Here is a 14,075-nt window from a genome sequence, read left to right on the forward strand (position 1 = left end):
GGTGGATTGTATATAGAGAAGTGATGTGTATGGTGATGGAGGTGAGGAGTGTCTCATGGTGGATTGTATATAGAGAAGTGATGTGTATGGCGATGGAGGTGAGGAGTGTCTCATGGTGGATTGTATATAGAGAAGTGGTGTGTATGGTGATGGAGGTGAGGAGTGTCTCATGGTGGATTGTATATAGAGAAGTGGTGTGTATGGTGATGGAGGTGAGGAGTGTCTCATGGTGGATTGTATATAGAGAAGTGGAGTGTATGGTGATGGAGGTGAGGAGTATCTCATGGTGGATTGTATATAGAGAAGTGGTGTGTATGGTGATGGAGGTGAGGAGTGTCTCATGGTGGATTGTATATAGAGAAGTGGTGTGTATGGTGATGGAGGTGAGGAGTGTCTCATGGTGGATTGTATATAGAGAAGTGATGTGTATGGTGATGGAGGTGAGGAGTGTCTCATGGTGGATTGTATATAGAGAAGTGGTGTGTATGGTGATGGAGGTGAGGAGTGTCTCATGGTGGATTGTATATAGAGAAGTGGTGTCTATGGCGATGGAGGTGAGGAATGTCTCATGGTGGATTGTATATAGAGAAGTGGTGTGTATGGTGATGGAGGTGAGGAGTGTCTCATGGTGGATTGTATATAGAGAAGTGGTGTGTATGGTGATGGAGGTGAGGAGTGTCTCATGGTGGATTGTATATAGAGAAGTGGTGTGTACGGTGATGGAGGTGAGGAGTGTCTCATGGTGGATTGTATATAGAGAAGTGGTGTGTATGGTGATGGAGGTGAGGAGTGTCTCATGGTGGATTGTATATAGAGAAGTGGTGTGTATGGTGATGGAGGTGAGGAGTGTCTCATGGTGGATTGTATATAGAGAAGTGGTGTGTACGGTGATGGAGGTGAGGAGTGTCTCATGGTGGATTGTATATAGAGAAGTGGTGTGTATGGTGATGGAGGTGAGGAGTGTCTCATGGTGGATTGTATATGGAGAAGTGGTGTGTATGGTGATGGAGGTGAGGAGTGTCTCATGGTGGATTGTATATAGAGAAGTGGTGTCTATGGTGATGGAGGTGAGGAGTGTCTCATGGTGGATTGTATATAGAGAAGTGGTGTGTATGGTGATGGAGGTGAGGAGTGTCTCATGGTGGATTGTATATAGAGAAGTGGTGTCTATGGTGATGGAGGTGAGGAGTGTCTCATGGTGGATTGTATATAGAGAAGTGGTGTGTATGGTGATGGAGGTGAGGAGTGTCTCATGGTGGATTGTATATAGAGAAGTGGTGTGTACGGTGATGGAGGTGAGGAGTGTCTCATGGTGGATTGTATATAGAGAAGTGGTGTGTATGGTGATGGAGGTGAGGAGTGTCTCATGGTGGATTGTATATAGAGAAGTGGTGTGTATGGTGATGGGGGTGAGGAGTGTCTCATGGTGGATTGTATATAGAGAAGTGGTGTGTATGGTGATGGAGGTGAGGAGTGTCTCATGGTGGATTGTATATAGAGAAGTGGTGTGTATGGTGATGGAGGTGAGGAGTGTCTCATGGTGGATTGTATATAGAGAAGTGGTGTGTATGGTGATGGAGGTGAGGAGTGTCTCATGGTGGATTGTATATAGAGAAGTGATGTGTATGGTGATGGAGGTGAGGAGTGTCTCATGGTGGATTGTATATAGAGAAGTGGTGTCTATGGTGATGGAGGTGAGGAGTGTCTCATGGTGGATTGTATATAGAGAAGTGGTGTGTATGGTGATGGAGGTGAGGAGTGTCTCATGGTGGATTGTATATAGAGAAGTGATGTGTATGGTGATGGAGGTGAGGAGTGTCTCATGGTGGATTGTATATAGAGAAGTGGTGTGTATGGTGATGGAGGTGAGGAGTGTCTCATGGTGGATTGTATATAGAGAAGTGGTGTGTATGGTGATGGCGGTTGGGAATCGGTTATATTTTGGGTGTTTTTTACTCATCCAATGCTCTGTGATCGTTTAGCCAGAACCCTGGAGGCCATCGTGAATGCCCTCGCCATGTCCGGCGAGACAGAAGAGGTGACCCGGCTCCGGAAGCCTCGCTTTTCCTATGAAGAGAATCAGATCCTTATCCGAGAAGTGAGGGCCCATTACTCCATGCTGTACGGGGCCCAGGCCCGCCGGCTGAGCGTAGCAGAGAGACGCCGAGTGTGGGAGGGAATCGCCGCCAAAATTAACGCCATAACCAACTGGAAACGCACCGCCCAGGAAGTTCAGAAACGTTGGAATGATTTTAAGAGGCGGACCAAAGAGAAGCTGGCGAGGGTCCCTCACTCCACCCAGAACGGCTCCGCGGAGGAGGTCCTTACAGCGGAAGAAGAGACGATATTCGCTATCCTGGGTCCAGGTGTGGTACCTGGCCATGAGGCCTATATTCCGGGGACGCGGCCTGGGGGTAAGAGCTCAGCCTTGACGGATTACTGATGATGAATGACAGAATTATTGGCCCTGAATTGGGGTCCGTCCATCCCTCCCACCCTTCCATCCATCCCTCCCACCCTTCCATCCATCCTTCCCCCCCTTCCATTCATCTCTCCCGCCCTTCCACCCCTTCCATCCCTCCCACCCTTCCATCCATCCCTCTCACCCTTCCATCCATCCCGCTCACCCCTCCATCCCTTCCATCCCTCCCACCCTTCCATCCCGCTCACCCCTCCATCCCTTCCATCCCTCCCACCCTTCCATCCCGCTCGCCCCTCCATCCCTTCCATCCTTCCCTTCATCTCTCCCACTCTTCCATCCATTCCGTCCCTCCCGCCCTTCCATCCATCCCTCCCGCCCTTCCATTCATCTTTCCTGCCCCTCCCGCCCTTCCATCCCGCTCGCCCCTCCATCCCTTCCATCCTTCCCTTCATCTCTCCCACTCTTCCATCCATTCCGTCCCTCCCGCCCTTCCATCCATCCCTCCCGCCCTTCCATTCATCTTTCCTGCCCCTCCCGCCCTTCCATCCCGCTCGCCCTTCCATCCTTCCCCCCTTCCATTCATCTCTCCCACTCTTCCATCCATTCCGTCCCTCCCGCCCTTCCATCTCTCCAGCTGACAGAAATAAGTGACTTGTCGTGCACATTGATCGATCAGATCCCTGAATTTCCTACATCATTCCTCAGATGAAGGGGGAGGGGCTACAATGGTGGGTGGTGACCAGCGAATGGTCCGTACCCAGAATTCTCTCCCAACCAATAGCATGGCTTCTATTTAAAGCTGAACTCTGGGTGTGATGGGCATTGTATAGTGACGCTGGTCCAGTCTGTATATCTCATACCTGAGGGGGGCGCTGGGGAGCTGAACTTTACTATCTCCAACTATTACAGTGATTGTCAGCTTCTCAGCGCCCTTCAGCTGTGACCTGTACATACGGGGGAGGGGAATGTTCGCTGTGACCCGGCGCTCTGCCTTAGGTGCTCTGGCAGGTGTTACCTCGGTACGTGCGCCACTGAGGAGACATTGAACCCGGCAGCCATCTTGGGAGAGCATGCATACTAATTGTGTTCTCTCTTTTTTATTTTGTGGCCATATTGAGGTGTGAGCAATAATGGGCATGTTTGTGAATTATATAAACCCCTATCTGTGTCTCCTCTGGGAGACTTCCCTTCACTTCCTGTCCCCTATCTATGTCTCCTCTGCGAGACTTCCCTTCACTTCCTGTCCCCTATCTGTGTCTCCTCTGGGAGACTTCCCTTCACTTCCTGTCCCCTATCTATGTCTCCTCTGCGAGACTTCCCTTCACTTCCTGTCCCCTATCTGTGTCTCCTCTGGGAGACTTCCCTTCCCTTCCGGTCCCCTATCTGTGTCTCCTCTGCGAGACTTCCCTTTACTTCCTGTCCCCTATCTGTGTTCCTGTCCCCTATCTGTGTCTCCTCTGCGAGACTTCCCTTCACTTCCTGTCCCCTATCTGTGTCTCCTCTGGGAGACTTCCCTTCACTTCCTGTCCCCTATCTGTGTCTCCTCTGGGAGACTTCCCTTCACTTCCTGTCCCCTATCTGTGTCTCCTCTGGGAGACTTCCCTTCTCTTCCTGTCCCCTATCTGTGTTCCTGTCCCCTATCTGTGTCTCCTCTGGGAGACTTCCCTTCTCTTCCTGTCCCCTATCTGTGTTTCATCTGGGAGACTACCCTTCACTTCCTGTCCCCTATCTGTGTTTCATCTGGGAGACTTCCCTTCACTTCTTGTCCCCTATCCGTGTCTCCTCTGGGAGACTTCCCTTCACTTCCTGTCCCCTATCTGTGTCTCCTCTGGGAGACTTCCCTTTACTTCCTGTCCCCTCCCCTATCTGTGTCTCATCTGGGACACTTCCCTTCACTTCCTGTCCCCTCCCCTATCTGTGTCTCATCTGGGACACTTCCCTTCACTTCCTGTCCCCTATCTGTGTCTCCTCTGGGACACTTCCCTTCACTTCCTGTCTCCTATCTGTGTCTCCTCTGGGACACTTCCCTTCACTTCCTGTCCCCTATCTGTGCCTCATATGGGAGACTTCCCTTCACTTCCTGTCTCCTATCTGTGTCTCCTCTGGGAGACTTCCCTTCACTTCCTGTCCCCTATCTGTGTCTCCTCTGGGAGACTTCCCTTCACTTCCTGTTCCCTATCTGTGTCTCATCTGGGAGACTTCCCTTCAGTTCCTGTTCCACATCTGTGTCTCATCTGGGACACTTCCCTTCACTTCCTGTCCCCTATCTGTGTTTCATCTGGGACACTTCCTGTCCCCTATCTGTGTCTCATCTGGGAGACTTCCCTTCACTTCCTGTCCCCTATCTGTGCCTCATCTGGGAGACTTCCCCTCACTTCCTGTCCCCTATCTGTGTTTAATCTGGGACACTTCCCTTCACTTCCTGTCCCCTATCTGTGTCTCCTCTGGGACACTTCCCTTCACTTCCTGTCCCCTATCTGTGTCTCCTCTGGGAGACTTCCCTTCACTTCCTGTCCCCTATCTGTGTCTCCTCTGGGAGACTTCCCTTCACTTCCTGTCTCCCCTATCTGTGTCCCATTGGGGAGACTTCCTTTCACTTCCTGTCCCCTATGTGTCTCATCTGGGACACTTCCCTTCACTTCCTGTCTCCCCATCTGTGTCTCATCTGGGACACTTCACTTCCTGTCCCCTATCTGTGTCTCATCTGGGACACTTCACTTCCTGTCCCCTATCTGTGTCTCATCTGGGACACTTCCCTTCACTTCTTGTCTCCCCTATCTGTGTCCCATTGGGGAGACTTCCCTTCAATTCCTGTCCCCTATCTGTGTCTCCTCTGGGACAATTCCCTTCACTTCCTGTCTCCCCTATCTGTGTCTCATCTGGGACACTTCACTTCCTGTCCCCTATCTGTGTCTCTAATCTGGGAGACTTCCCTTCACTTCCTGTCCCCTATCTGTGTCTCATCTGGGACACTTCCCTTCACTTCCTGTCCCCTATCTGTGCCTCATCTGGGACACTTCCCTTCACTTCCTGTCCCCTATCTGTGTCTCATCTGGGACACTTCCCTTCACTTCCTGTCCCCTATCTGTGCCTCATCTGGGACACTTCCCTTCACTTCCTGTCCCCTATCTGTGTCTCATCTGGGACACTTCACTTCCTGTCCCCTATCTGTGTCTTATCTGGGATACTTCACTTCCTGTCCCCTATGTGTGTCTCATCTGGGACACTTCCCTTCACTTTCTGTCCCCTGTGTCCCATTGGGGAGACTTCCCTTCACTTCCCGTCTCCCCTATCTGTGTCCCATTGGGGAGACTTCCCTTCACTTCCTGTCCCCTAGCTGTGTCTCATCTGGGACACTTCCCTTCACTTCCTGTCCCCTATCTGTGTCTCCTCTGGGAGACTTCCCTTCACTTCCTGTCCCCTATCTGTGCCTCATCTGGGACACTTCCCTTCACTTCCTGTCCCCTATCTGTGTCTCATCTGGCACACTTCCCTTCACTTCCTGTTCCCTATCTGTGTCCCATTGGGGAGACTTCCTTTCACTTCCTGTCCCCTATTTGTGTCTCATCTGGGACACTTTCTGTCCCCTATCTGTGTCTCCTCTGGGAGACTTCCCTTCACTTCCTTTCTCCCCTATCTGTGTCTCATCTGGAACACTTCACTTCCTGTCCCCTATCTGTGTCTCATCTTGGACACTTCACTTCCTGTCCCCTATCTGTGTCTCCTCTGGGACACTTCCCTTCACTTCCTGTTCCCTATCTGTGTCCCATTGGGGAGTCTTCCCTTCACTTCCTGTCCCCTATCTGTGTCTCATCTGGGACACTTCACTTCCTGTCCCCTATCTGTGTCTCCTCTGGGACACTTCACTTCCTGTCCCCTATCTGTGTCTCCTCTGGGAGACTTCCCTTCACTTCCTGTTCACTATCTGTGTCTCATCTGGGAGACTTCCCTTCACTTCCTGTCCCCTATCTGTGTCTCATCTGGGACACTTCCCTTCACTTCCTGTCCCCGATCTGTGTCTCATCTGGGAGAATTCCCTTCACTTCCTGTCCCCGATCTGTGTCTCATCTGGGACACTTCCCTTCACTTCCTGTCCCCTATCTGTGTCTCATCTGGGACACTTCCCTTCACTTCCTGTCCCCTATCTGTGCCTCATCTGGGACACTTCCCTTCACTTCCTGTTCCACATCTGTGTCTCATCTGGGAGACTTCCCTTCACTTCCTGTTTACTATCTGTGTCTCATCTGGGACACTTCCCTTCACTTCCTGTCCCCTATCTGTGTCTCCTCTGGGAAACTTCACTTCCTGTCCCCTATCTGTGTCTCATCTGGGACACTTCCCTTCACTTCCTGTCCCCTATCTGTGCCTCATCTGGGACACTTCCTGTCCCCTATCTGTGTCTCATCTGGGACACTTCCCTTCACTTCCTGTCCCCTATCTGTGCCTCATCTGGGACACTTCCCTTCACTTCCTGTCCCCTATCTGTGTCTCCTCTGGGACACTTCCTTTCACTTCCTGTCCCCTATCTGTGTCTCCTCTGGGAGACTTCCCTTCACTTCCTGTCCCCTATCTGTGTTTCTTCTGGGACACTTCCCTTCACTTCCTGTCCCCTATCTGTGTTTCTTCTGGGACACTTCCCTTCACTTCCTCTCCCCTATCTGTGTCCCATTGGGGAGACTTCCCTTCACTTCCCGTTCCCTATCTGTGTCTCCTCTTGAACACTTCCCTTCACTTCCTGTTCCCTATCTGTGTCCCATTGGGGAGACTTCCCTTCACTTCCTGTCCCCTATCTGTGTCTCATCTGGGACACTTCACTTCCTGTCCCCTATCTGTGTCTCCTCTGGGACACTTCACTTCCTGTCCCCTATCTGTGTCTCCTCTGGAACACTTCACTTCCTGTCCCCTATCTGTGTCTCCTCTGGGAGACTTCCCTTCACTTCCTGTTCCCTATCTGTGTCCCATTGGGGAGACTTCCCTTCACTTCCTGTCCCCTATCTGTGTCTCCTCTGGGAGACTTCCCTTAACTTCCTGTTCCCTCTCTGTGTCTCCTCTGGAACACTTCCCTTCACTTCCTCTCCCCTATCTGTGTCCCATTGGGGAGACTTCCCTTCACTTCCTGTTCCCTATCTGTGCAGGCCTGCACTCCCCCCCCCCCCCACCTGCACTCCTTCCCCCCCCCCTCCCGGCCTGCACTCCTTCCCCCCCCTCCCCCGGCCTGCACTCCGTCCCCCCCCCCCGGCCTGCACTCCGTCCCCCCCCCCCAGCCTCCCGGCCTGCACTCCTTCCCCCCCCTCCTCCGGCCTGCACTCCTCCCCCCCCCCTCCCCCGGCCTGCTCTCCTTCCCCCCCCCCCCCCCGGCCTGCACTCCCCCCTTCCCCCGGCCTGCACTCCGTCCCCCCCCGGCCTGCACTCTGTCCCCCCCCCCCGGCCTGCACTCCTTCCCCCCCCCGGCCTGCACTCCTTCCCCCCCCGGCCTGCACTCCCCCCCCGGCCTGCACTCTTTCCCCCCCCCCGGCCTGCACTCCTTCCCCCCCCCCCGGCCTGCACTCCTCCCCCCCCCCGGCCTGCACTCCTCCCCCCCCCGGCCTGCACTCCCCCCCCGGCCTGCACTCTTTCCCCCCCCCGGCCTGCACTCCTCCCCCCCCCCCTGGCCAGCACTCCTTCCTCCCCCCCCCGGCCTGCACTCCTTCCCCCCCCCCCCCCCCCGGCCTGCACTCCTTCCCCCCCTCCTTGGCCTGCACTCCTTCCCCCCCCCTCCTGGCCTGCACTCCTTCCCCCCCCGGCCTGCACTCTTTCCCCCCCCCGGCCTGCACTCTTTCCCCCCCCCCGGCCTGCACTCCTTCCTCCCCCCCCCCTTGCCAGCACTCCTTCCTCCCCCCCCCCCCGGCCTGCACTCCTTCCCCCCTCCTCCGGCCTGCACTCCTTCCCCCCCTCCCCCGGCCTGCACTCCTTCCCCCCCCCCCCCGGCCTGCACTCCTTCCCCCCCCCCCCCGGCCTGCACTCCTTCCCCCCCTCTGCCTGCACTCCCCCCCCCCCCCCCCCCGGCCTGCACTCTTTCCCCCCCCCAGCCTGCACTCCTTCCCCCCCCCGGCCTGCACTCCTTCCCCCCTCCTCCGGCCTGCACTCCTTCCTCCCCCCCCCGGCCAGCACTCCTTCCTCCCCCCCCGGCCTGCACTCCTTCCCCCCCCCCGGCCTGCACTCCTTCCTCCCCCCCCCGGCCTGCACTCCTTCCTCCCCCCCCGGCCTGCACTCCTTCCCCCCCCCGGCCTGCACTCCTTCCTCCCCCCCCCCCCGGCCTGCACTCCCCCCCCCCCCCCGGCCTGCACTCCTCCCCCCAACCCCGGCCTGCACTTCTTCCCCCCCCCCCGGCCTGCACTCCTTCCCCCCCCCCTCTGCCTGCACTCCCCCCCCCCGGCCTGCACTCTTTCCCCTCCCCCCCGGCCTGCACTCCTTCCCCCCCCCCCCGGCCTGCACTCCTTCCCCCCCCCCCCCCGGCCTGCACTCCTTTCCCCCTCCTCCGGCCTGCACTCCTCCCCCCAACCCCGGCCTGCACTCCTTCCCCCCCCCCCGGCCTGCACTCCTTCCCCCCCCTCTGCACTCCTCTCCCCCCTATGGGATTCCTCATGCAGGCTTTTGTGCACTCCATTGACACACACAGAGTGGTTTTGCCCCCCCCACTGCTTTCTGTGAGCCAATGAGGAGAGAGCAGCAATGTGGGTAAGTATAAGGGGGGATGCATGCAGAGAATGGGGGTGGGGGGTGCAGGAATAATACCCCGTACTCCTCCCTCCAAAGCCGGCCAGAAGGAGGAATCGGGGTGACAGCCCCCTCTGATACCCCTCTGACAGTCCTGGAGTTCCGCTATAGAAATGTCACCTATTGCAGATTTCCCATCATTAGATGAGGCGGCTGCATTAGATTTCCCCTCTGTTTTCACCTGGTGATCTGCCCCCCCCCCCCTTCTGTTCTAGAGCGCCCCACTCTGGATGAAGGAGCATCTTTTATCTGTCTGGGGGGAGGGGAATGTTAGCTGGACCAGCAGAATTAAACTAACACATCAAAGCCGAACTCAATGTAACCCTTTATAATCGCATCAATAAACGCTGATCATTGTAAGCACCCCTGTCAGTGGGAAATGGTTTATCTCATCCCTCTAACCGCCACTTTGTCTGGACAGCTTTGTTTAGTAGAGGAAGTTGAAAAAACAACAGACTTACTGGCAGGATCACCAGGTGAAAACAGAGGGAAAAAAGCCTAAAAAAGAAAACTAATGCAGCCGCCACATCTAGGAATTGGTAAGAAATGACAATGTAATAAATGTTTGTCTTTTGGGTTTATTATTTCATTTATTATTTCACTTTTTTCCCCATTTTCATATGGGAAGAAAACATGCAAAAATAAGAGGACAACCCTAATCCCCTCCCCTATAGAGGACAACCCTTTATCCCCTCCCCTATAGAGGACAACCCTCAACCCCCTCCCCTATAGAGGACAACCCTAATCCCCTCCCCTATAGAGGACAACCCTAATCCCCTCCCCTACAGAGGACAACCCTCAATCCCCTCCCCTATAGAGGACAACCCTTTATCCCCTCCCCTATAGAGGACAACCCTCAATCCCCTCCCCTATAGAGGACAACCCTTTATCCCCTCCCCTATAGAGGACAACCCTCAATCCCCTCCCCTATAAAGGACAACCCTCAATCCCCTCCCCTATAGAGGACAACCCTAATCCTCTCCCCTATAGAGGACAACCCTAATCCCCTCCCCTACAGAGGACAACCCTCAATCCCCTCCCCTATAGAGGACAACCCTAATCCCCTCCCCTGTAGAGGACAACCCTAATCCCCTCCCCTATAGAGGGCAACCCTAATCCCCTCCCCTATAGAGGACAACCCTTTATCCCCTCCCCTATAGAGGACAACCCTCAATCCCCTCCCCTATAGAGGACAACCCTTTATCCCCTCCCCTATAGAGGACAACCCTAATCCCCTCCCCTATAGAGGACAACCCTAATCCCCTCCCCTACAGAGGACAACCCTAATCCCCTCCCCTACAGAGGACAACCCTCAATCCCCTCCCCTATAGAGGACAACCCTCAATCCCCTCCCCTATAGAGGACAACCCTTTATCCCCTCCCCTATAGAGGACAACCCTTTATCCCCTCCCCTATAGAGGACAACCCTCAATCCCCTCCCCTATAGAGGACAACCCTCAATCCCCTCCCCTATAGAGGACAACCCTCAATTCCCTACCCTATAGAGGACAACCCTCAATACCCTCCCCTGTAGAGGACAACCCTCAATCCCCTCCTCTATAGTGGACAACCCTCAATCCCCTCCCCTATAGAGGACAACCCTCAATCCCCTCCCCTATAGAGGACAACCCTAATCCCCTCCCCTACAGAGGACAATCCTCAATCCCCTCCCCTATAGAGGACAACCCTCAATCCCCTCCCCTATAGAGGACAACCCTAATCCCCTCCCCTATAGAGGACAACCCTCAATCCCCTCCCCTGTATAGAGAGGACAACCCTTTATCCCCTCCCCTATAGAGGACAACCCTCAATCCCCTCCCCTATAGAGGACAACCCTCAATTCCCTCCCCTATAGAGGGCAACCCTCAATCTCCTCCCCTATAGAGGACAACCCTCAAGCCCCTCCCCTATAGAGAGAGGACAACCCGAATCCCCTCCCCAATAGAGGACAACCCTCAATTCCCTCCCCTATAGAGGACAACCCTAATCCCCTCCCCTATAGAGGACAACCCTAATCCCCTTCCCTACAGAGGACAACCCTAATCCCCTCCCCTACAGAGGACAACCCTAATCCCCTCCCCTACAGAGGACAACCCTCAATCCCCTCCCCTATAGAGGACAACCCTAATCCCCTCCCCTATAGAGGGCAACCCTCAATCCCCTCCCCTATAGAGGACAACCCTCAATCCCCTCCCCTATAGTGTAACGCTCCTGCGTTTTACGTATGATGTGGATTTTCAGCTGCAGAAATATTCCACTTCAGTAGTCATGTAGAGAAACGCTGAGACACCATTCCCAACTCTCAATGACTCATCATGTGTGGAGGATCTCAATTCAGCAAGTAAATACACACACTCAATAAGATGTTTCCTAGAGTGACTTATGTATATAGTAACACAGTGATGATAGGCTGAAGAGACAGGTTGGGTAGAGATGGTAGATGACAGACACTTGAAAGGAAATGTTCTTGAAAGTAAGATAGTAGCAGATGGGATGCAGATAGGTTTAGCAATCATGTATGGTAGCAGATGACAGAGTAGCAGGTGGACATACAAGAGAGATCAACCCAGTGCAAGAACAGGTGGTAGTAGGCTCAAGAGCTAGCAATCTTAGATAATGCAGATGTAGTAATAGTCCTGAGTATGCAGAGCTAGATAGTGTAAGCTTTAGTATGAAAGTTATAGAGGTTTCCCCTGTGGGGTACTTATCACTAATAGCAATGTAGCAGAGGAGAGGTTCGGCAAGAGCGGATGATCCGGTAGCGGGATACAGGGATCAGCGCAGCGTGGTTCCGACAGCGAGGTATGCTTGCAAGCATGAGAGCTTCAAGACAGGTTAGCATCAAGGCACAAAGCAGTTTGAACGAACACATGTGAGTGAGAGCCGGCGATCTAAATAGCCATCCAGTCCGGCGCTCAGTGATGACAGCATCAGTCTTTAAGGTGTATGCGCACCTTACCAAAAGAGAATGGTGGGGCGCATACACTTATGAAAGAGTAATTAGGGTACCCAAAGGTACCAGAACATTACAGTACCCCCCCTTAAGGCCGGCTCCTGAAGGCCTCTGGAGCTGGTTTGTCTGGGTACTTCGCATGAAAATTGCGGATTAATCTAGAGGCATGTATGTCAGAGGTGTTTAGCCAGGTGTCGTCTTGGGGCCCATAGTTCTTCCATCGAACTAAGTATTGAAGTTTTCTTCTGTGGATACGAGAATCCAGAATCTCTTTTATCTCATATTCTTCTCCGCCTTCAACTTGTACAGGAGGAGGAGGAGGGATAGTAGGCCTTATTCCTTGGTCAGGAACATGGGGCTTCAGTAGCGACACATGGAAAATGGGATGTATTTTGAGGTCTATTGGCAATGTAAGCTGTACTGCAGCTTTTCCAATAAGTTTCTTGATTGGGAAAGGTCCCAAGAACAGAGGTCCAAGCTTTTTGCTAGGGATTTTCAGTCTTAAATTTTTTGTTGAGAGCCAAACGAGGTCCCCGATAGTGTACTGAGGAGAAGGTCTTCTGCGAAGATCATAGTACTTCTTTTGTTGACTATGAGCGTGTGCAATGGTAGTATTAAGCAAACCCAGAGAGTCCTTTATTTGGGTAAGATAGTCTGAGGCTACTGGGTTATTTGAAGGAAGGATGCGTGGTGGAAGAATAGAGGGATGAAACCCATAGTTCAAGTAGAACGGACTCTGCTTGGTCGTACTGTGGGTTGCGTTGTTGTAGGCAAATTCTGCCAGAGGGAGAAGATCCACCCAATCATCCTGTTGGTAAGAAGTGTAACAACGTAAATATTGCTCGATGCATTGGTTGACTCTTTCAGTCTGTCCGTTGGTCTGCGGATGGTAAGGAGAAGTGAGCTTCCGCTCGATCCGTAGTATGTGACATAGTTCTTGCCAGAACTTGGAAATAAATTGTGATCCACGGTCAGACAGAAGAGTTTTTGGGATACCATGTAACTTAAAGACATGTTTCATCAGGAGTTCTGCCGTTTGTTTGGATGAAGGTAGTCTGCGAATAGCAATGAAATGTGCCATTTTTGTCAGATGGTCCACTGACACTAAGATGGTATTAAATCCTTTGGAAGGAGGCAATTCCACTATAAAGTCCAAGGACACAACTTCCCACGGAGTGTGGGGTATTGGTAGACTGCATAGTAGACCGGATGGTCTCGTAGTGTCAATTTTGGACCTGGCACAGACATTGCATGAAGAGACGAATTTTTGTATAGATGTTTTCATGTCAGGCCACCAGAATTGCCTGGAAATCAGATTAATAGTCTTTGTCATACCCATATGTCCTGCCATAGGCACATCATGCGATAATTCCAAGATCTTGGTGCGTATGGTAGGTGGTATGTAAAGTTTGTCGTTGTAGTAGAGGAAGCCTTCTGCATCAGTATTTAGTTGTGGTGGGGGTGAATCCAAACTTATACCATGCAAAACCTCTTCCTTCAAGGAACGGACAACTCCAATAATGCGTTTGTGAGGTATTATAGGAACGGAAGGGATTTCAAAGTAGTTTTCTTCAGTTAGTCGTGATAGTGCATCCGCCTTTTTGTTCTTATCTGCAGGTGTGTAGGTCACTAGGAAGTTAAACCTTAGAAAGAATAGTGACCATCGTACCTGTCGGTGCGAGAGAGTTTTGTTAGTCTGAAGATATTGGAGATTTTTATGGTCCGTGTATATGAGTATTGGTAATTGGGTGCCTTCGAGTAAATGTCGCCAATTCTCCAGAGCCAATTTTATAGCAAGCAGTTCCTTTTCACCCACGGGGTAATTTATCTCTGGACTGCTTAGGGATTTAGAAAAAAAGGCGACTGGATGAAGTGGTGAAGTGTGAGTTGGTCGTTGGGAGAGTATTGCTCCTACTGCCATGTTTGACGCATCTACTTCCAGAA

General features: G+C 52.9%; 1 protein-coding gene across 1 annotated transcript; it reads left to right on the forward strand.

The window, feature by feature from the left end:
• The first annotated feature begins 1,986 nt into the window (after positions 1–1,986).
• LOC309544098 (myb-related transcription factor, partner of profilin-like) lies at positions 1,987–9,717 on the forward strand. Its single transcript, XM_082276479.1, has 2 exons — positions 1,987–2,414; positions 9,600–9,717. Exons 1-2 carry the CDS (start codon positions 2,018–2,020, stop codon positions 9,620–9,622), a joined length of 420 nt encoding a protein of 139 aa, XP_082132605.1. The 5' UTR covers positions 1,987–2,017; the 3' UTR covers positions 9,623–9,717.
• Positions 9,718–14,075: the final 4,358 nt, after the last annotated feature.

The sequence above is a fragment of the Pelophylax lessonae genome (assembly GCF_965119305.1).
Source record: "Pelophylax lessonae genome assembly, contig: HAP1_SCAFFOLD_938, whole genome shotgun sequence".
In the NCBI taxonomy this organism is placed as follows: Eukaryota; Metazoa; Chordata; class Amphibia; order Anura; family Ranidae; genus Pelophylax; species Pelophylax lessonae.